The sequence below is a fragment of the Capricornis sumatraensis genome, chromosome 13 (assembly GCF_032405125.1).
Source record: "Capricornis sumatraensis isolate serow.1 chromosome 13, serow.2, whole genome shotgun sequence".
Lineage (NCBI taxonomy): Eukaryota > Metazoa > Chordata > Mammalia > Artiodactyla > Bovidae > Capricornis > Capricornis sumatraensis.
Window position 1 is genome coordinate 89,365,542 of NC_091081.1, and position 21,473 is coordinate 89,387,014.

At 55.3% G+C, this 21,473-nt stretch overlaps 1 protein-coding gene across 6 annotated transcripts in view; it reads left to right on the top strand.

Annotated features, from left to right (window-relative positions):
* AFDN (afadin, adherens junction formation factor) overlaps positions 1-20,065 on the top strand; it is a 113,142-nt gene extending 93,077 nt beyond the window's left edge. For 4 of the 6 annotated variants that reach the window (XM_068985422.1, XM_068985420.1, XM_068985424.1 and 1 more), the window contains 11 exons: positions 1,313-1,378; positions 1,527-1,600; positions 1,973-2,091; positions 3,465-3,659; positions 4,263-4,354; positions 4,652-4,837; positions 5,453-6,364; positions 13,080-13,214; positions 15,367-15,631; positions 17,324-17,408; positions 18,190-20,065. In XM_068985422.1, the coding sequence (XP_068841523.1) occupies positions 1,313-1,378; positions 1,527-1,600; positions 1,973-2,091; positions 3,465-3,659; positions 4,263-4,354; positions 4,652-4,837; positions 5,453-6,364; positions 13,080-13,214; positions 15,367-15,631; positions 17,324-17,408; positions 18,190-18,343 (2,283 nt within the window). In that variant the 3' untranslated portion in view covers positions 18,344-20,065. The remainder of the gene's footprint in view (positions 1-1,312; positions 1,379-1,526; positions 1,601-1,972; positions 2,092-3,464; positions 3,660-4,262; positions 4,355-4,651; positions 4,838-5,452; positions 6,365-13,079; positions 13,215-15,366; positions 15,632-17,323; positions 17,409-18,189) is intronic. The other 2 variants (XM_068985425.1, XM_068985426.1) reach the window with 2 other exon arrangements.
* Positions 20,066-21,473: the final 1,408 nt, after the last annotated feature.

The following is a 21,473-nucleotide window of genomic DNA, read 5'->3' on the forward strand; positions in this document are numbered from 1 at the left end:
GGCAGACAGGCAGACGGGTCTTGAGGGGAAGAGTCAGGAAAGCGGGCGGGACCCGGGGGCTGCGTGGAGCGTCTATGGAGTCTGTCCACGGGTGTGTAGGCACGGGGGTCTGGGGTGGGCTCTCGGGGACGGGGGGTGCTGTCGGCCTCACAGCAGGGTCTCTGCTCAGTCCTCCCTAACCAGGAGCCTCCAGACGGTCCTGGGCCCATTCTGTTGACCAGAGGGGAAAGGGAGTGTTCACGTGGAGATTATGGAGTTCCAGGGCGCTGTAGGAAAATGAGTCCATTAAGTCGTTTATCAAACCGTCTTTATAACTTTGTGATACCTTATATTGATGCTTCTGTGACACCATAGGTTCACAAGCCAAGAAATACGCTCAGCTGTAGGATATTGACAGAAACATCCAGTGGCGTCCATACCTCTGCACGCCTCCTCTGGGCGGGGCCTTGTAGCTTCAGGACTTCCTTAGCATTATGGCACACGACCCTTAAATGGAGGCAGCGTGGAGTATTTTCTCCAGTTGTTTCTGCCGAAGTCCCTCTCGTCATTTGCAACAGCAAGATTTTTCTTGTTTTAAATTTTAAACTGTGTGTACAAAAGAATAGAGCCTATCAAATGGCTCAGTGGTCAAGAACCCGCCTGCTGTGCAGAGACTTGGGTTCGATCCCTGGGTCAGGAAGATCCCCTGGAGGAGGGCATGGCAACCCACTCCAGGATTCTTGCCTGGGGAATCCCATGGACAGAGGAGCCTGGCGGGCTGCCATCCATGGGGTCACAAAGCGCTGACCAACGGCGACAGTGCAAGAGTCAGGGTGGGAGGGAGGCAGGCGGGCACTAGAGCGCGGGCCCCGGGCGAGCTGCGTGTGTGCTGAGGTGGTTATTGCTCGCCTCTCAGCACAGCTCACCCGCTGGGAGAGAGCGCGTCCCTGCCATCAGGCTGGCGGGTCTTTGGCAGTCCACCAGCTGACTGGTAATTGACTGTTCAGGAGTGAAAGAAAGTGAAAGTGAAGTAGCTCAGTCGTGTCCGAGTCTTTGCGACTCCATGGACTGTAGCCTACCAGGGTCCTCTGTCCATGAGATTTCAGGAGTAATTTTTCTTAATCTGAAAACAAAGTAGGTACATTTCCTGTGAGTTTCCTTATATTTACCCAAGTGTTCATTCTGCTAACACACTTTTTGCATTTCTAATTTTCATGTGAAAACAAGAGCTGAGAGCTTCACTCCGGCCACCTGTGCGCGCATTTCTCTTCTCTCTGTGTGCTGTGTTTCTCACTGTGTTTCCAACGTGGCGTTTTTCCTCGTCTTTGTTTAGGGCGCTGGTCAAGACAAACTTGGGATTTACGTCAAGTCCGTTGTGAAAGGAGGCGCCGCAGACGTGGTGGGTATATGGTGGTTAAGGTGAAAGCCCCCAGCGTGGTGCGTGTTTGTCGAAAGCCCAAGTCTGAGTGTGCTCACTGCTGGCCTCCTCCCCCCCTTCTCCCCCACTGTCGCCCCCTCCTCACCTGCCCATGCCTTGGGGTGCGCAGGACGGGCGGCTCGCCGCAGGTGACCAGCTGCTCAGCGTGGACGGACGGAGTCTGGTGGGACTCTCTCAAGAAAGGTACCATTTATTTGTTTAAAGATGACAGTATGCACTTCTGGTGGGTAGTTCGCATTAAATTTTGGAATTAGAAGACAAAAAACCGCGCTGAAAGCTGTGCCCTTCCTCCTTCAGAGGAAAAGACCTAGCAGAGTGTGTGCTTTACTCTGAAAGGCGTCCTTGCCTCCAGCGCATGCTGCAATCTCTGCCAGGTCGCCTCGCTGTTCTCAAGACAGTGAGAAGAGCTGTGTGCAGAGTTGTCCTCAGAGGCGGGGCACCTGAGACCCCGGCTCAGACTAGCAGGGGCCCATGGGGTGCAGCCCACTCTGACCCTGGCCTGCCCTGGGGACGGGGGACCTGCCCACACTCTCACCCTGTGACCTCTCTTCCCAGGGCGGCAGAGCTGATGACAAGGACAAGCTCCGTCGTGACGCTCGAAGTAGCAAAGCAAGGAGCCATTTACCACGGCCTCGCCACCCTGCTCAACCAGCCTTCCCCTATGATGCAGAGAAGTAAGGGGGGGCGGAGGGGCCATCTCTTCACGGGCCGCGCCTGCCTGCTGCGGGCCGGGCAGCCGGCATGACCTCTGCCAATACTCACACACCCTTCGAAGCAGGCCCTATTGTGTTCTTTGTCCTGATTCTAGAGAAGAGCGTGAGGATGAGCGCCCTTGAGCACGAAGCCCAGGATGGCAAGCGCATGGGTTCCCAGGGCCCAGGCTAGGTGTGGCCAGCCGGCCTTCAGACACGGTGCTAATTCATTTGGTCTTCCAAGAGCCCCTCACCTCACCTGCACAGGCCTGGTGACTAGGGGGGACCCCAGTGTCCCCCATGCCAGCACTCAGGGAACTCGGTCTATCATGAGTGGAAGAATGATTTTTCAGCTCTGACAGGCAGACACAGGATGTGAGGTCTCCAGAGAACAAGCAAGAGTTCTCTCCTGAAGGACTGTTTATAAAACAGTTAGGTCCGGCTCACATGCTCTGAGACAGGACATGATTGTTACAGGGAGAGTCTACTTAACAGGTCAGTTTTTGAATAATAATTTGCTGATAAGAATCATGGTTTTGTAGGTACATCAAAAACCTCAGAAAAAAGTCAATATAAATGTCAGGCTTTTTAAAGAATTAGTTCAGAAACCAGGGGAAAACCGTTCTGACTCCCATTATCTTAGAAATTGCTGTCTACTTTGGATTTCCTTGGCTCACCGTAGGTGATCAGGTCGGTACCCTGGGCAAGCCCAGGGCCTGGCCTTGCACTGGCCTCATCTGGCTCACTCGAAAGCCTAGGCTGCCGTGCGTGGAGACAGGCGAAAGGCACGGCCTTCTTACACAGCACTCTTTTCTTTTTTTTTCTTTTCTCATAGCATAATACTTAACGTATTGGTGTTCTGATTCCCAAGTTTATAGTCATTTAAAAGAAGCAAGCTTGATGATGAGTTAGGAATCACTGAGAGAAAGCGTTGGAGCCAGACGTCAGGGCTGTCGGGCGGCAGGATGGCAGAGTAAAGTGTAAGGAGTGAGTGACCCCAGCAGATGAGAGCAGCTCAGGAGGAGGACACCCTGAGTGAGCGAAGAGCTGATGCAGGTTTTGTAAGTGCAGGAGGGGTGTTTGCCCTTCAGCGAGGATGTCCCAGTGACGGTGGTCTTGTCCCCGAAGAGCTCTGAGAGCACTCTGCTCGCCCGTGTTGCTTTCTCTGAAGCCCCTTCTAGAGAGTCATTAGACAGACTCTGCTCTTCTGTAAAAATACCTCATTTCTGCTGCTGAGAAACCAACTTACCCATGGAATTTTAGATGTTGGTAAATCACATTGCCTTTAAAACTAAACAGTATTTAAGATACAATCGAGAACAAACAATGACATCTTGAATGTGTTTTGACTTCAGTTTCAGAGCGCCGTGGGTCAGGTAAACCCCGACCAAAGAGTGAAGGCTTTGAGCTGTACAACAACTCAACTCAGAACGGGTCCCCGGAGAGCCCGCAGACGCCCTGGGCCGAGTACAGCGAGCCCAAGAAGCTGCCGGGCGATGACCGGCTGATGAAGCACAGGGCGGACCACCGCTCCAGCCCCAATGTCGCAAGTGAGGGAGCCCTGTGGCCCTTCCCGAGGCCTGCCCCACACACGTCTGCTCACCACCAGGGGTGGGGGGGCCACTCCAGGGGCTGTCGGTCAATAAAGAATATTCTCACCTGCGTAGATTAGCCAACTGGGGTGTGTTTCTCCTGAGGGACGTTACAACTAACGTTCTAACAGGCGCTAAAAGATGGTTTGGGGACCTTGATTCAGGGGGTGCCTAGGCAGGTGCACTGATGCGGTCAGAGGGGGGCCGGCCCCCCGCGGGCGCGGACAGTCTCTGTGCTGTGAAGGACTGGTGGCAGGAAGCAGCCGGCATAGGAGGCTGTGGTCTAGGTACCAGGTTCACAAAGCCTGACATGACGTCCCATCTGGCCCTTTGTCAGACAGTTGGAGATGTCTCCCCGGCCCTGGTCCGCACAGGAAACTCAGGGCTCCGGTCCGGTTACTGAAGAGCCCCCACCTCCACGGGCCCCGGGCTTTAGGTCTGTGCTCCGCTCCTCATGGCAGTGACACCACCGACACGGGCGCTGCCCATGAACAGCTCCCGTGCCGTGATGTCGGGGGTGCTTATTTAATGCTGAACTTTCTTTCTGTCTCCCACCAACAGATCAGCCTCCCAGTCCTGGCGGAAAGAGCACGTATCCCCCGGGAACCGCAGCCAAGATCACGTCTGTCTCCACAGGGAACCTCTGCGCTGAGGTCTGGGCAATGAGCAGGCAGACTCGGGCTTCCCCGAGTGCCTGCGACCTCCGGGAGAATGTCCCAGTGGTTGTGGCTCCTGAGTTTGGGTTTTAAGGTTTTAATATAATGGGTCAATAAGCTTTAAGTTAGTAACTCAGCACAAAAGAAAATGTTTTTATTATTCTTAGTATAGGACAGAACACTTCACATTTTTAACATTTTTAAAAACACACAGATTATATTTTAACACAGATCCCTGAAGTTAAGTCAGCCTATGGTACACACTGCTAAACGCTGCTCCCCCGCCCCCTGCAGGAGCAGACGCCTCCGCCCCGCCCCGAAGCCTACCCCATCCCCACGCAGACGTCCACCAGGGAGTATTTCACCTTTCCGGCCTCCAAGTCCCAGGACCGCATGGCGCCCCCGCAGAGCCAGTGGCTGGGTTTCGAGGAGAAGCCCCAGGTGCTGGCAGACGGAAACCACTCCAGCGCCGCCGTCCAGGTGAGAGGCAGGCCCGGGTGTCCGCTCCCTCTCTGTCCTGGGCTCTGAGGTCACCAGGGAAGGGCCCTGTCCTGACGTGTGCCGGCTTTAACACACGCTCAGTGTCGCTTAATGAACGGCTGCAGTCTGTGGGGCAAGGTTCCTAGACTGTGGGAGGCAGCCTGAGAGCCGGGATGGTGTCCAGGCACGTGGCTGTTCCGCACCTAGGAAAGCAGAGAAGATCCAGGTCCTGCTGGTGGGGCTGAAGCAGCCCGCGGCTGGAGGAGGAGCAGGCAGGGCGCTGGGCGCCCGCGCCACCGGATCAGAGGCTCTCCGCCCACCAGGGCCGGGCCTTGCGCTGTGTGCTGGGCACGTGGCAGTTTCCGGCGGACAGGCAGGGTGACCACAGGGAAGGGCTTTCCGGGCCAAACCCACGGCGCTGGCTCCTGCTGCACCCCGTCTGCCCCCGGGGGTGTGGGGCAGAGGCAGTCACCGCCTGTCCCGGCGTGGGAGTGGCGGGATGGCCCCTGCACGGGCCTCACTGCAGTTTACCAAACGCCCGCTTCTCCTGGGAGGAACCTTGGGGAGTCTCGGGCTGCCCGTGGCTGAGGCGTGCGCGCCCCTCTCTCCCTCCAGCGTGTGACCCGCTCCCAGGAGGAGCTTCGCGAGGACGCCTACCACCCCGAGCGGCAGTGGGCGGAGGCGGCCGCGGAGCGCAGGTCGGACGGTGGCGACGCCTGGCCTACCACCCAGGGCTCGTCACTGGGTTCCGGCGCGTCCAGCCAGGAGCACCTAGGGCCCCCCTCCAAAGCGGGCACCCCTGCCTCCACGCTCACCAAGAGCGGCCCTGGGCGCTGGAAGACCCCGGCTGCCTCCCCGCCCGTGCGGACTGACCCGGCCCTGCCGCCGCCGCCGCCCCCCGGGTCCTACGCCGGGGAGGCGGACGCAGACACGGACTCGCCCCCTCCTCCCGCCGCCGCGGCCGCCGCCCAGGTGCAGGCGGCCGCCGAGCGCAAGAAACGGGAAGAGCAGCAGCGCTGGTACGAGAAGGAGAAGGCGCGCCTGGACGAGGAGCGCGAGCGCCGGCGCCGGGAGCAGGAGCGCCGGCTGGGCCAGCTGCGCGCGCCCGCGCCGCCCCCCGCACCCGCCCGCGCGCCCGACACGGTGATCCGCGAGCTGCAGCCGCAGCAGCAGCCGCGCACCATCGAGCGCAGGGACCTGCAGTACATCACGGTCAGCAGGGAGGAGCTGGCCTCCGGGGACAGCCTGTCCCCCGACCCCTGGAAGCGCGACGCGCGCGAGAAGCTGGAGAAGCAGCAGCAGCTGCACATCGTGGACCTGCTGAGCCGCGAGATCCAGGAGCTGCAGGGCAAGGCCGAGCGCTCGGCCGAGGAGAGCGACCGGCTGCGCAAGCTGCTGCTGGAGTGGCAGTTCCAGAAGCGGCTGCAGGAGTCCAAGCAGAAGGACGAGGACGACGAGGAGGAGGAGGACGATGACGTGGACACCGTGCTGCTCATGCAGCGCCTGGAGGCCGAGCGCAGAGCGCGGGTAACGGGCCGGGCGGGCGGGTGGGCGGGCGCCTTGCGGGAGCCGTGTCCCCGGGGACCAGGGCGAGCTGCTCCCGAGACGCGCGGTTCCTGCGGTGCGCGGGGCACTGAACCGCTGCTTCTGCCCTCTCGCCAGCGCTGGTGGAGACCAGTCACTTAACAGCCAGTGGTCACCGTGATGGGGGTGGTTGCTGAAATGACCGGAGAGTCAGTGTCTCTCTGGCTGGGTGGGCCAGACTGTTAACTGCCTGGCTCCGCTACTGGAGCAGGAAAGCCTCTGACGGCAGCACCGGGCCGCGTGCGCGCTGTGCAAACGGGCGGCCCCTGGTCTCCACCATCCGGGCTCCCCGGGGTCCCGGAGGGGCGGGGTGGGGCTGAGCCCAGCCGCAGCGTCAAGTGTGTTGTCAGCCCCAGAAACAGACTCTGTGGGTGCCGCCCACTGATGAAGGGGATGCTCCTAAACCAGTGAGCATCGTTTCAGTGGCAGTGTGAAGGCACTGAGAGCTTAGGACCTTACAGTTTTCCATTTTATGAAAGTAACTTCTCTTGCCTTTGTATCACATAGAACAAGAAAGTAAAATCCATATTAGTTTAGGACACTACAGACTGTTAAAATGCCAAATCTAATATCCTTTGTTGCCCTCTCAGGAGAGCTGTTGACAGAGAAGCACTTACTGGTTAATTTGCAGCAAGTGCTAGTGAGCGTTTTGTGTTAACAAATTTTAGTGATGTTCTTTTTTTTTTTTAGTATAATGCAGTATTGTGAGAAAAGACAGCAAAGGGCATGTCCTTTTTGTCTTTGGATTTTGTTTCCAATTCCCCCCCTGATGCCGTCTGTCCTGGAGACCTGAACCAGTGGCTGTGCTGGCAGACCCTTGAATTTTTCCAGCTCAGGATGAAATTCAGCCCTAGACCCTTGGCAGAGTGTGCCCTGAGGGGGCAGTGTGGGCCCTTAAGGCCTGGGACATTACCGCATACATTGCTTATTAGATACATGTTAGCAGACAGACATGCATATGACTTAGTCCAAAACTCAGCTGGAATCTCTCTTGAGAAACTTGTTTCATAAACAAAGGTCTAAATGTTAACTATTACACTGTGTTATTAGGTAAGTCGTCAGGAGTACACCTCCTCAAGAATGACTGCTGCCTTTGACAGAGCAGCTGTTTGATGAGTAAATTACTTGGAGCATAAGACTCCTTTGAGCTGTCCCCACCTTCTGCGCAGCGCCCTGGCCCTGTCCGTAGGCGGAGAGCTGTGTGCCCGTCACGGCTGCCACGCCTGCTGCACCCAGTCAAGGGGACACGATGCAGGCGGGCCCCGGGCTCTGCCCCACATGAGCAAAGAAGGCTTAACTCTGAGCCTAAAGCTGAGGTTCATGGTAAACAAACGGGCATGATTAAATTTATTGCTCAGCAAAAAGTTAGAAACCACGTTGTAATATTTCTACACTTGCTCTTTTCTCCGAAGACTAAATTTTTATTGAAGGTCTATCAGTTTTTCCAAGTGACTGAAACGCTGAATATTTCAAAGCATTTTAGTATGAATCATGCTATTTAGAACGTTCTTTATGATAATTTAGTTAAGAATATCTGTTTATCGTTAATTATGTTAAGATTGATCTCTTAGTCTCCAAGTGAGAGTGCTAAGAGAAGTTTACTTTTTCAGTTTCTGTGTGTCTTACTAATGAAGCTCGAGTATCTAACACCGTGTGGGCGCTTTCTTGTTTCTGGGCACTAGAAGTCAGTCTAGTCTTGACTTCTCTCCTGGGCTGTCCTCAAGCACCGGCGAAGCATGAGAACCGCAGGCGTGCTGATGGCGGATCCAGGTCCTAACGGAGCCTGTTTTTCACACTTCATCTTTCTTTTTTTTCCTTCTCTGTTGCCTGCAGCAGACTGCTGTGCCAGCAATCTCTGTTCTAGATTTGGTATGTTCCTGTTTCTTTCCCTTGGGTACTTCTTTCCTGTCTGATCTCTGCTCCTTTAGTGGTGGTGGCTTTATGTTCCCAGTAGATCTGGTCGTAGGGGCGTCCAGATCCGGACCCGTGTGCAGCTCCCTCACTCTGGAAGCATGCCTCTCAGTGTGTTTAGATGTAGCTATCCTTGGCTCTTCTCTGTTACTTTTAAGTGTTCCTTGCTGTTTGTTTTTGGTTTTGACCTTTACCCAGTTTTAGTCCTGAAGTCCTGTATATTCCTGTGTGCTCATAAACACAGAGCAGACTTCGCAGGGAGTCGTGACTCATTTGTGTTGCATCAGAAGCACGTTTTAAGTATCATTAGAAGCTTAGTTCAGCTGCTTCTGACCTTGTTTGCCAATTAGGATGTAACTGTCTATTGGTAGAGAAAGAGGAATTTCTAGTAAACATTACTCTGTTTTCTTTAATATCACATGATTTTAACTTACCAGCCATACCAGTTCATTGCTGAAAAACACTCCTTAAGAAAAACACAGTCACATTGTACAGTAGCCGTGGTGTGTCTCACGTCCACGCTGGGGAGACTGAGTGGGTTGTAATGGGGTCCACTGTGCTTGACGACTGGATTTCCGTCACTTATGTTCTTACCAGGGTGTCGACACTGACTCTTAAGTAGCCTTTATTGCTGGTCAACTTTTAAATGATGCAAGGCCAGATCTAACCATCCTTTGAGAAAAATCTGAATCCAGGCTTGACTTTAATGGCCTTTCCCCCAAACAGCAGCCCTCCTTTTTTTGTTCTGTTTTGCTTTTTGAATTTAAATATCCTGGTGGCAGTGTCACTGCAAAGGGGAACCCCCTCCTCTCCTTGGTGACTCAAAGGCATGTCTTCTAAGCTTGACTTTTTCTTCCATGAGAGACAGACATAGGAAGCGTGCTTCTCTGCCCCTGTGTGTGTTAAGGTGTCTGTGGGGGGAGGAAGTGGGGGGCACCAGTCACCTCCCGTTGTTTCTCCACTTCCCGTGTCCTTACCACATGCGTATGGGCCGGGCCGACCTGGGGCCCCAAGAGAGTCCCATGTCTGTGGGGTGTGTGACAGCTGAGTCACAATTTGTTAGGATGGGGTGCACTGAGATTTTTGTTTCAAAGGACTAGTTCAGAGTTTTTCTTTGTTTCTTTAAAGATAATTATTTCTAGTGTTAATATTGACTGTGGGCACCAGGTTTCTTAGCCGGATTACCCTGAAGGTGTTAATGTTATCGCTGAGTTCTTGCCCCGTCCCCAGGGGCAGAGGCGTGGCTGCTGGTTGCTATGGTGACAAGAGAAGCAGGAAGGGCTGCCTTGTCTCCGGTCTCTCCATCACTCCCTCCATCCACGCCTGCTGCCTCCAGGCCCACGGCCCATGCACCCCACCTGCACTCTGTCCTGTGTCTCCCACCCTGGACTCCTGTGTGCACGCGCCCACCTGACCACTTTGCCCCTGTTCTGAGCTGACTTCCCCCCCTCTCCACTCTACCCGGGTGCTGCCTCCAGCCACGGGAGTCTGCGTGGGGTGCGGGGAGCTCCACCTTGGGCTCTCTCCGTGGCCAGTGTCTCGGCAGCTGGAGGCTTGCCTTGGAGCTCTGGGTCCACGTATCTTCCGCTGAAGAGAAGGGGAAGGGAGCCCTGCAGGCTGAGGGTGAGCGCCCCGTGTTGCCCAGTGAGGGTCTGCCCCCCTCCCCAAGCGCCGCCCCTCGCCACCTCGAGCAGATTCCTCTGTGAAGCGAGGCAGGAGCCGCGTTTGCCAGGGTGGGTCGGAAAGTCCCGGCCTAATAATTGGCTGGTCAGGATGCTTCATCGTCATTGGGCCCCTATGAAGTTCTTTAGGGTGAACATTTTTAATGGGCAGGAGCATAAGCAGACAAGGCCCGCAGGGAGAGAGGCTTCTCACAGGTCGTGTGCCTGTAGTTGCTTTTCAGAGAAAATGGCAGGAAGTAGGGGCTATTTTGACCCTGTTTTGTACTCAGATATTTCAGTGTGATTGTCTGCCTTAATGGGATTTCTGTTGTAAATTAAAGATGTAATAGTGTATTTTTGTGGTACAAAAATATAAACAGAGAAATCTCAGCATACTATTTTTTGTAAGCCCTGAAAATACCTTTCTGGGATATGTGGGCTGCACTGATGTTGTAAGAAGTTGGTTCAGGCTTGCATCCTGCTTTTAAATCCCAGCACAATAGTTGGTTTCAGTGACTGTGGTCTGGGCTGGGCTGACTCTCTGTAAGAATTACTGTTTGATCTGTTGAGATGTGTTTCCCCCAATACAGCTTCCTGCCAGGCTGCTTTGGTAGCGAGCGACTTCTCCATCCTTCAGGGTGAAACAGCGAGCCTGTCTTCTCTCCATTTAGCTGCAGTGTTTATGCGTGTGGTTTGTCATTGGTGCTCAGAGTCATTAACTTTCTGACTTAATTTGAGGTGTCCTCCAACTGTTGTGAAACTGAGGGAACTATACAGTTCAGCGTAGCACTTGGATCTGTTGTTCGGAGCAGATTAAGAGATTGTGCTCTCATTTATGTGTTTTGGGTTTTTAGTTTGCTGTTTACTTGTTTTTTGAGTAAAGCAGAATATTTGTGAAAAACAAAAGTTTGTTTTGAAAATAAAATACCCAAAACAGCTTACCAAATAGTAGAAAGAAACTGCCTTAGTTATAATAGCCCTGGTTCACTTGCTGCTTTAAAAATAGAAACCGGTGAACTGGGCACAGGCAGAAGGCTCCTTATAACATCAGGATTTAGAAGAGGAAGGTTTTTAAGAGAAAAATGCTTGCTTTTAGATTTAGTAGTTGTGAGAATTGAAATTATTCTGACTTCTTAAAATAATATTTCTATTTAACGTGAAAGAATTCATTCACGAGTTCAGTGTATATGGATTTTCTTGCTCGGAACTTGTTTCTAATTAGATGTAGGAAAGGTCAGACATAATGAGTTGGTTTGTATTTTGTTAGCTAACAGAAGAGTCTCTGTTGCATTCTTGCAGTTTTACCTTCTTCCATACGTTATCTTTCTGGAGATACTTAGTGTGATCAATTGCTGTTTTATTTCGTCACTCTTATTTGGGAGCTGTTTCCCGTATCTGTGCTGACGATGCCCCCACCGGTGCTGCAGAGGCTCTGGCGAGCTGATCCCGGTAGGGGCTGTCTCTGCCCCTCCCTGGAGCAGGCACTTCTGCCGGCTTCCTCATTGAAGTAGGGAGGTAGGGAGCTGTGGGTTCTAGCCCAGCCCAGGCCTGTGATGGAGAAGAAAAGTCCGCATCCTCCTGGGCTGTGCCGGCAGAAGTCGCTGTGTCCTGTAGGCGTGATGGAGAGACTCTGCTCTCTGCCAGTCACACCTGCTTTTCCAGGTCCCTTGAGGCATTTTCATCCTGTAGCGTACAGGAGGTGTGACCGGGACACTGAAGGAGCTGGAAGCCAGGGACAATACATCTTAGGACTTTGAAGTTGTCCTTAAGAATTTGAATGGAATGAAGGAGAGAGATTAAGTTTGTGTTGTTTGAAAAAGACCCTGAAAAACTAAGATTGGACGCTGTCAGGTGGTGAGTTTGAGAAGAGCAGCCATGCTTTCTGACGAGCAGTTCCCCAAAAATGGCATGCACTCGTGGGAGGTGGACTCGGGGTCCTCAGGCCCTGGAGGCACTCAGACACAGTGGGCGCTACTTGGCAGAGGTGGAGCAGGAGAGAGTGAGAATACGGTTTGTCTCAGACTTCAGGCTCAGATTCTGTAAATAAGCACTTAGGGGACACTCGAGCAGGGGAGGGATTCTTAAGGCCAGGATGGGACCCAGAGGGAGTGGATGGCAAAGGGCCCGACAGAAGGAGCGCTCGGAACCTGGTCCCCGAGACTAGGCAGGTGGCCCGCCCCCCTAGAGGCGGAGCTCCGGCTGCCGGGGGCCAGGAGTGCAGGCGTGGTTCTTGACCTTCATGGTGGCAGGTGGAATGGGGCACAGGCAGGAGGCGGTCCAGGGTCTCGGGGTTCCGGATGCCAGGGTCCGACTGCGGGCGGCCATGAGCTGGTTTGTGGTTGTCCTAGTGTGGGGGTCACGCCTGCTGCTGTGCGAGTGGGGGGGATGCACCTCCTCCTCTGAGGTGGTTCTGGGGGGCGGGGACAGCTGTGCGGCGGCTGCGTGGCCGGGCCTGCTGTCTGTGCTCAGCTCTGCGCGTGTCGTGTGTGCGCGGTGTCTGCCGCCTGGGCGTGTGTTGTGTGCGTGCGTCATGTACGCGTGTGTCTGTCGGCCGGGCATGTGTTGTGTGTGTGCTGTGTGTGTCGTGTGCGCTGTGTGTGTCGTGTCAGGGCCGTGCTGTGTCGAGTGTCGTGTGTGTGTTGTGTGTTCGTGTCAAGTGTCGTGTGCGCGCGTCTGTCGGCCGTTCTAGTGTCGTGTGCAAATGCACACACGTCTGTCGTGAATGTGTGTGTCAGCCATGCGCATGTGTCGTGTGTCCTTTGGCCGCGCGCGTGCATGTGTCTGAGGGCCGTGCGCGTCTGCCGGCCGTGCACGTGTGTCTCAGCCGTGCACGTGTGTCTCAGTCGTGCGCGTGTTGTGTGCGCATATTCGTCAGTCGCGCATGTGTGCCGTGTGCGTGTGTTGAGTCTCGGCCATGCGTGCCCGGCCATGCGCGTGCACATGCGTCTAGGCCGCGTGCGCGCGCGTGTCTGTCAGCCGTGCGCGTGTCCACGGGCCGTGCGCGTGTCTGTCGGCCGTGTGTGTGTCCGCCGGCCGCGCAGCGCGTTCCCGGGCCGGGGCGCGGGCTGACGGGCCCCTGTCGTCAGTTGCAGGACGAGGAGCGGCGGCGGCAGCAGCAGCTGGAGGAGATGCGGACGCGGGAGGCGGAGGAGCGCGCGCGGCAGGAGGAGCAGCGGCGCCGGCAGGAAGACGAGCGGGTCAGGCGCGAGGCCGAAGACAAGGTCCTGGTCCTCTGAGGGCTGCGGCCCGAGCACGGGCGGGGCAGGGCGGGGGCAGGGCCGCACCCGCGCCGGCCTCCCGCCCGGCCTGTGGACCGGCCCCCACCGCCGTCCTCGGGGCTCGTCCCTCGGGCCTGCGGACCGTGGGGCCTGTGCAGCTGTGCTGGGTGGCATCCGGCTGGTCGCTGGGAAGTGGTCGCGTTGGGGTCGGGCCTGGGGAAGGACAGAAGCCTAGGAGGACAAACAGGATTTCGAGTCGATTCTTTATGAAAGTGACCTGATTCTGGCCAGTGGCCTACAGAAAACGCAGCACCAGGGGTTTCCGTTCCACTTAGTGTGTTCACGGGCAGATAGTCGCGTTGTTATCTGTCTCCAAGGGTCAGAGAACCCTTTTAGTCGGTCTTAAGGTGACCGCACTTGAAGTAATCTGAGCAGGGAGTGCAGAACCCCGCCTCTGGGCGTGCTGCCAGCCCTGGGCTCGCTGCCGGACCTCAGGATCCAGGGACAGGGTACTAGCGGTGCCGCCGTCCACATGGTCCCTTCCGTGCAGGCGGGAGCGCCTGGCCGCAGGGAGCCACGTGGGCTCTGGGGGTGACGAGCAGGGCGGGTCTGGTGCGCGACTGTGCGGCCCCTCCACCTCCCTGCCCCCGAGTGCTTGGTGGGGGCCGGGCAGTTGTGAGGTGCCCAGAGCATCTGGGCTTCAGGGAAGACCCCGTGCGCTTCAGTGAGCCCTCGGAGGAGGTGGACCTCCACAGGCTGAACCCCCAGCCCCGGGTCTGCGGTGCCCACTTCCCCTGCACCTCCGGCCACCTGGGAGCAGCACTGGGGAGACTGCGGGCCTGTCTCCAGATGGGAACTCTCCGTCATGGGGGTTTTTGTGCAGCGTGTGTTCTCACAGCTTGTGGTTATGTCAGATGCACTTGTGTTTGGGTACCTGCTTCCATGACTAAGTGCTCCACGCAGAAAGAAGCCAGAGAAGCTGTTTTTATGTAGAATGTCCAAAATGGGTGGGCTGGCTCTGTCGCGGGAGGACCACGCACCTGTCCTGCAGAACGACGTCATGTGGCTGTGTCTGCTCTTAACGTAACTGAAGCATGAGCTGTGGTCTCTCCCTGAAATGTCACCACCCGAGTGGTGTTCCTGGAGCGCTAGGCCTCCCTACGGCTCTGCTCAGAGTCCAGGGAGCTCGTTCAGATTGGATCTCCTCGGTAAGGGAACGCTCATTCTGTGTGGAGATACAGTGAAATGCTTTTCCTTTTGGATGGCCTCAGCGTAGGGTAAAAAGTGGTCAGGGCTGCGCTGAGGCTGGCATGTGTGCGGTGCATTCCCCCGCCCCGGGAAGGCAGAGCTCTGACTGTGTGTGCTCACACTGTGTGTGTGCGTGCACACGTGCATGTGGGGCGGGGGGTGAGCCAAAGCGCACACAGTGACGCGGGGACTGGAAGCGCTGCCCCGGGTGCGTGCGAGCACTTAAAGTGCAGCCCCAAGCCCACCTCAGCTTAAGGCAGGTCGTCTTGTTTGGTCTTTCCGCTCCTTTCTTCACTTTTATTCTTGGGTTCTGAAACCGCTGTCAATCTTTAACAAAACTGCTGTTACCTTTTTCAATGTTAACGCTGTCAGCTGTAGTTCGCGCACCTAGATGTATGTCAGAAGAAATGTACAGTATGTGTCAAAATACACTGGACTGTCCGCTGCTGTTGCTGTTGTGCCTGGCTCTCCGATTTCCTGTCTGGCAGGGAGACGCAAACTAAGGGCTGGGGGACGCGTGTTCGCTGGTGCTCACCTTGGCAAGAGACAGTGTGGGTTTCCTATTATTTTCCATTCCCTTTGGCCACTGGAAACGAGCCAGGCGACTTAGGCCTGCCCTTCTTCCGCGCACCCCGGGGCGGGGCGGGGGCTGGCCCTCCGCAGGTGCGCCAGTCAGAGCCTAGTTACTGTTCGGTGGTATCTCTAAACTCAGGAGCAACAGGTAAGTGGAAATCCCACTGAAAGAAGAGGCGCCCAGGGTTCATTCCTGCTTCCGCCTGCTTCTGTGTCAGCGGCTCCGTGTCCAGGCCCAGCTCTCCGCTGCCGTGGCAGTTGCTGGCGCTTGGGGGGACCCTGGGGCGGACCCCCCCTGCTGCCCGCTGACCCGCCCTCTGTCTCCCGGCCACAGAGGCGGCAGGAGGACGGCTACTACAGCCGCCTGGAGGCCGAGCGGCGCCGACAGCACGAGGAGGCCGAGCGCCGGCTGCTGGAGCCCGAGGAGCCGGGCCTGGGCCGCCCGCCGCTCCCGCGCGGCTACGAGCCCGCCGGCCCGCCGCCGCCGCCCCAGCGCACCGCCTCCTACCTGCAGACGCAGGCCTTCTCCCCGGACGCCCTCTACACCGCCAAGTTCGTGGCCTACAACGAGGAGGAGGACGAGGACGACGAGCTGGCAGGTCAGGACAGGCCCTCTGGGCCGAGGGCGCGCCCGGTCTCCGACGGCATCTTCCTCGCCGGCCCTTTCCGGCCACCCCCGCCCGGCGCCAGCAGGACCGGGCCCAGGGCCAGCCCGCCCCTGCCCCCTCCCTCCAAACCTGGCCCCACCCGGCCCAGCCACTCCAGAGGTAAAGCCGGGGCGCCCCAGTCCCGCACCGCCCGACCGCGGGCGCCCTCCCTCAGCACGGCCCCTCTGATCAGCACTGGCTTTGGAATCCGGTTCCGATCTCGGCGTGGGGGGTGATCTGCTCCACCTGCGGCCCTCCTTCTGTGCTCCTCCAACTCCCGTTTCTCCGCTCTGTGGGTGGCACTCAGCCCAGACTGTCTGATACTCTGATGAAAAATTCTGAAAATTTTCAGCAATTGATTTTTACTAGTGGGAACAAGCAAGTATTCCTCAATCAAAACTCAAAAGATGAAACACAACGTCTTTAAGGCAAATTGAAGAAAAAACATGGAATTAAAATGGAAAGTTTTTCACTGCCAATAATTTATCTAAAGGTCTAGAATGGGTTCCTTTAAATTAGAGAGGTCTTTCTGTTTCATCTTTGAGTTTTGGCAGAGGACCACTCCTGTGGCCTGGTTGTGGGTACCCCGGCTGACTCACAAGCAAGACGCAGTGCCAGGAGGGGTGCCGGGAGTGGCCAGGCTCCTCGGGCGTGCCCCACACAGCCGTGGGGAAGACGCCTCTTTATAAGGGAGCAAAGGAGCATAGGGTCATCGCTGCCACCTGTGGAGAAGGGCCCTTCCAGCCCTGACACGCTGCGGCCGCTTCCTGGCCTGCTGCGTCCAGTGTGCAGCACCATCAGTGTTTGCTGAGTATTTTGAGCATTTATTACCCTAACCTAGGTTATAATCTTCGAAGTGTGACGTTTTCTTGCTGACATTGCAATTAACAGAAGCACACCAGCACTGATGGGCTGTCTTGTGATTCTGGCCGTCTTACCATTAGTGGCGCTTTCACTTTATGTTTGGGTGATTTAAGGCTTTTACGGGCGTCATCTTTCCGATCTTGGGCAGCACTCCTCAGTGAGTTGGCAGGTGGCATTGCTCACCCACAGTTACCGGCCAGCTGGCCCACAGTGCGGGGCCGCGGGCCAGGCATCTGACAGCCCACTGTGCTGCCTGGGGCCTCCTTTTTGGCCAGTGATCTTGTGTCTGGGGCATTAGTATCAGACCTTAGGAAGTTTTAGGACCTCTTCTTTTTTCCACCCCCCAAATGTTTTAAGATTATAGCCATTTATTTTGTGGGGAAAATTCAGTAACTGCTCTGAAAAGGAACATTTGCTCCCTGTGATCCACTAAGAAAGCTCTTAGTGTCGGGGTGTCTGAAAAATTTTGCCATCTGTGGATTTTTATTGTGAATTTGTGTCAGTTACACATTTTACCTGATTTGAACTTTCTGGTTATTACTCCCTTAGACTTACGTTTCCCCTAATAGGCCACGGGCCAGGTTCCCGGCACCTGCAAGGGCCGTGAGGGGGTGCTCAGGCCACCCAGGGATGTGGTTGAGCGTCTGCCACTGACTCCAAGAGCCTCTCGCGGCTTCTTTGTCAGGACTTAGGAGGCCCTGAGCACTGCATCTTCACCGTGAGTCTGGTTCTGAAATAGCACCGGTACTTTAACCGTGACTTTTTGTTTTTACGGAAAAGGAACGAACTCTTACGTGGGACCTGCTGGAACAGTTTTTGGAGCCCATGATGTTTATCGGGACCCGAGAGAGAGACCGCCTAAGAGGTACTCACTGAAGCTGTGCTGTGCGGCTGTCTCACTGTCACTGAGGGCGCTTTTTCTTTCTCATGAAAGGCAGTGAGGCTGGACTCAAATTTCGGAGACTCGGTTGTCAGCTCAGGCATTTCTTGCTGTGCAGAGTTGTGTGAGCTCAGAGGCTTTGTTTACTTGCTGTTGCTGATATGGTTCTGCCTCAGACGGTGTGCGGGCCCCAGGGTTTCTGGTGGGGACTGTGGAAGGAGCTGGACGCGCCGCCGTCTGCATCCACCACAGAGGAGCAGGACGCCCAGGGTAAAGCCCCGGTGTCCTGCTGGACCACGCAAGGTCGCCCCCCGCAGTTCAGCAGCCGTCCTCAGCTAGGTGTAGTCAGCTGTACTGATGCCCAAAGCGTTCTTACCCATCTTCAATATCTCAGGGTAACTTGTTCTCACAGTCCGTTAGGGTGCTGATGGAGGCTTCTCGGGTGCAGGTAGGGCTTATTACAGTGCTGGATTTTAAAACTGTGCCTCTTCAGTTAAACTTAGTTGCTGAGGATTGTCTGCTTGCTAACACTGAGGTTTCTAGCTTCTTGAGAGTTGGGTGTGACTGGAGAAAGTGGACATTAATTAAGGAGAACGTTGTGCCCTCTCCCACGTGGGTGTGAATACACCCCAGCAGGGTTATGACTGAATGAAACACGAGCCTCTCCCCTAGAAAGTTTTACCTAACCGCCTTCACGTCAGCCGAGCTACCTGCTGACAGGTTGTTTCCACTCCGAAAAGTAACCCTGTGCCTCTTCCTCCTGCAGCCAGGAAGCAGATGTCCCCGGGGGGCCCGGAGCCCCTGAAAACCTGACATTCAGGGAGCGCCAGCGCCTTTTCTCCCAAGGCCACGACGTCTCCAATAAAGTCAAGGCCTCTCGCAAGTTAACAGAGCTGGAGAACGAGCTGAACACCAAGTGAGGTGGCCCTGTGCCCAGCCTGGCCCCTCAGGGTACTCGTGACAGCGCCGCCTGAGGACCCAGGTCTCAGGGATCCTGCTTCTGGAAGGCTTGGCATGTGGAAGAGTTCCATTGCTAAGAAATTCCGCTTTACTTTACCAAGAGGTTGTCATTCTACAGTCTCTAGACACTGTCTTCTTAATGACCTGACTCCCAGGAAGGTAGCTTTCTGGTCAGTCTCTTTAGGGTCTGGGTTTGGAAAGGGGCAGAAGAAGACCCTGAGCTGTGTCTTCGCCCCCGTCTCCCCCCAAGGAGCGCAAGGACGTCCTGTTTCTGTTCTTTTCCTAAACCTCGCTGTTCACTAATCAGAGCAGCTTGAGCTCCGCAGGCTGCCATTTGCACTACTTAGCAGCAGCTGCAGCTGCAGGAGGGTCAGCGTGCCCTCTGTGGAGACCGCGTGGACGTGCGCGTGCCAAGGAGCGCCGGCCAGCCGTGCCCGCTGCCAGGAGGCAGGCAGGCCTGAGCGTGACCGCTGTGGCGCTGTCCCCACTGGCAGCCCTCCAAATCAGCTCTAGGGTTTGATTGAAACGAGTTTCTCCAAGAAGACAATTTTGAGGATTTAAGCTTAGGAAATTTTATTTTTATAAATACCAGATGATTTTTATGCCAATAAGTCATTAGTGAATTTGAAGATGGCGCTTAAGTTAGAAAGTTAGCTAAATGTTTCAGCTCTTCTAAGGGAAGCTGTAATGGAGGATATCTGCTAAACAGTGTTGACATGAATAGGAACAAAAATACTTAAGAAGAATGAGAGGGTGGTAGGTGCACAGCCGTTGCTCACAAACCTAAGCTCAGAAAAAGAGCTGGATTTATACCAATCTGCTGTCAGGGAAGGAAGGGCCCATTGCGCATGGCATCTGTAACTGAAATGCTGTAAGAGACTCGTGGCAGTTCAGGCTATTTTTTTACATTCGAATAGAGTTATTTAATTTTCACGTATTGAATTATTAGTTACCACTGTCACTTCTTCAGCTGTGAATATGTGGCTGGTGTTGGGGAGACGGACCTCACTTTGTTTTATATTATGTGATGTTAAAACAGTCAATGATTTTGTGATCACGAGCAGATTTTCTATTTGACAAGCCCTGCTGCGGCTCTAGGTGACTTGACCTTATTGTTCTCTTAACAATAGGTGTGTTAGGAAAATACGCACACTTTCCAGAAGTGGGGGGCTGTCTGCCTTAGAAATCACTTTCCTCAGAGCTGTAAGATAAATCATTACAACGCGAGTGTAAATATTTTCTGCGTCTGCCAGGGTTCGTATCTGGAAGTGCGCTTCTCTCATTTCCCTCGTTAAGTAAGAGAGCAAGTGGTTCTAAGTGTTATGAAGGATCTGCATGCTTGCGCCTCCCGACGTCTCGGAACACTGGCCGCCTTAAGGGGACCGGACCCACAGCCTCTTTAAAGAGAAAGGAGCAGGTGAACTGGTATCCTGTTAATATATAGAAAAAAACAGACACACATGAGTACATGCAAGCACATGTAAATATTTACATGCAGGCATACTTCTGTGTGTGACTGTAAGCCCCTTCCCGTGGATTTGGCCGTCCTCGGACGATTAGCTCAAATGTGAATATGTGTAAAGTGCTTTTCATGACTGTGCGTTACTATGGAGACGACATCAGACCTGCTGTAGTTTTCCATTTCTACTGTATTTCATTTGCAGCCTATTTTTAATAAACTTTGTATGTATTTAAGGGTATTCGCTATTAACCGTGTTCACAGACTCATTGGCAACAGAACCCCCCTTTCCGCTTCCCCCCTCCCGTCCATGCATCAGCCCCCCGAGCATCACCGCTGTGACAGGCAGTGTCCCCAGATCCTGGGGACATCCCCTCTCCTGATCGCACAGACACACGAGCGAAGGGTTCGAGTCCCTTTGGCTGCTGCTCGGACGCTCAGCCTCCGGGTGTCAGGCGCCCTGTCCTCTGTGACTAGGGTGCCCGTGTGACGTGCTTGAGGGCAGGGAGCCCCGTCCCTGCACCAAGGGGACACGTTTGGGTGCCTGTGTGTCCAGCTGGGGGTGGAGTGGGCCGGCAAGCAGGTGCCCCCACAGCCATTCACCTTCACGGCCTCTGAGTGGGGCCGTCGGGTTTCAAGACAGACTTTCACGAAGGGGTGGGGATCTCAGGTGGTAGAAACTCTGGTGATCGCGCAGAGCCGGCTGTTGGCACGCGAGCTGGAAGCGTTCATGTTCGGTGCGCTGTAAAGCCCAGAGAGGAGGACAGGGACGTCGGGGTCGCGTCCGTATCGGTTTCGTCTCATCCTGGGCCGCCTGGCTCTGTTGCTTTCGTGGCGGGAATGGCTGCCCATGGGGTCTGCGCTGGGCAGCCTTCTGGGGCAGCCACGGGGAAGGGGGCTCCTCCCGGCTTTGTGCATGGAAGGCTGCTCTCGGGGTTTACACATTTAAGAAAATGCTTTGCCCCAGCAAAGCTGAGGTGGCGTGACTTGCAGGAGGGAACTATGCTCAAAAAATGAGCAGTTTTCATGCCTGTATTCGTGCAGCTCATCTAAAGCCACGCAACCCCGAAAGATAGACATGCCTAGTCGCTCAGCCGTGTCCAACTCTCTGCAACCCCATGGACTGCAGCCCGACAGGCTCCTCTGTCCACGGGGATTCTCCAGGCAGGAACACTGGAGTGGGTTGCCATACCCTCTTCCAGGGGGTCTTCCCGACCCAGGAATTGAACCACGGTCTTCTACATTGCAGGTGGATTCTTTTACCTGCTGAGCTACCCAGCAACATATCTGACTTGAAATTGGGATATGAAAGCCAACTCCCTGCACAGTTTATTCAACAGATACACCTTATGAATGCCTAGTCTGTGAGACCTGACCACCAGATACTCCAAAGCAGACTGGGAGGCAGATGCGCAGTTCATTACGTAAACCTGGTAACTGGATCTGGGTAAAGAGGACGTCCCGGCGCTGGGCAGGTTCACTACAAGGACCAGCTGCAGTCATGGAGACACAGACTTAAGAAAACCGTCCTCCCTCTGGGAGAAAAGACCGCCACAGGCAGAGGAGGGCAGAGGCAGGGCTGCTGCCCTCTGAGCAGTGGGTCAGGGCGGCCCAACCCCGGTGGGGAGCTT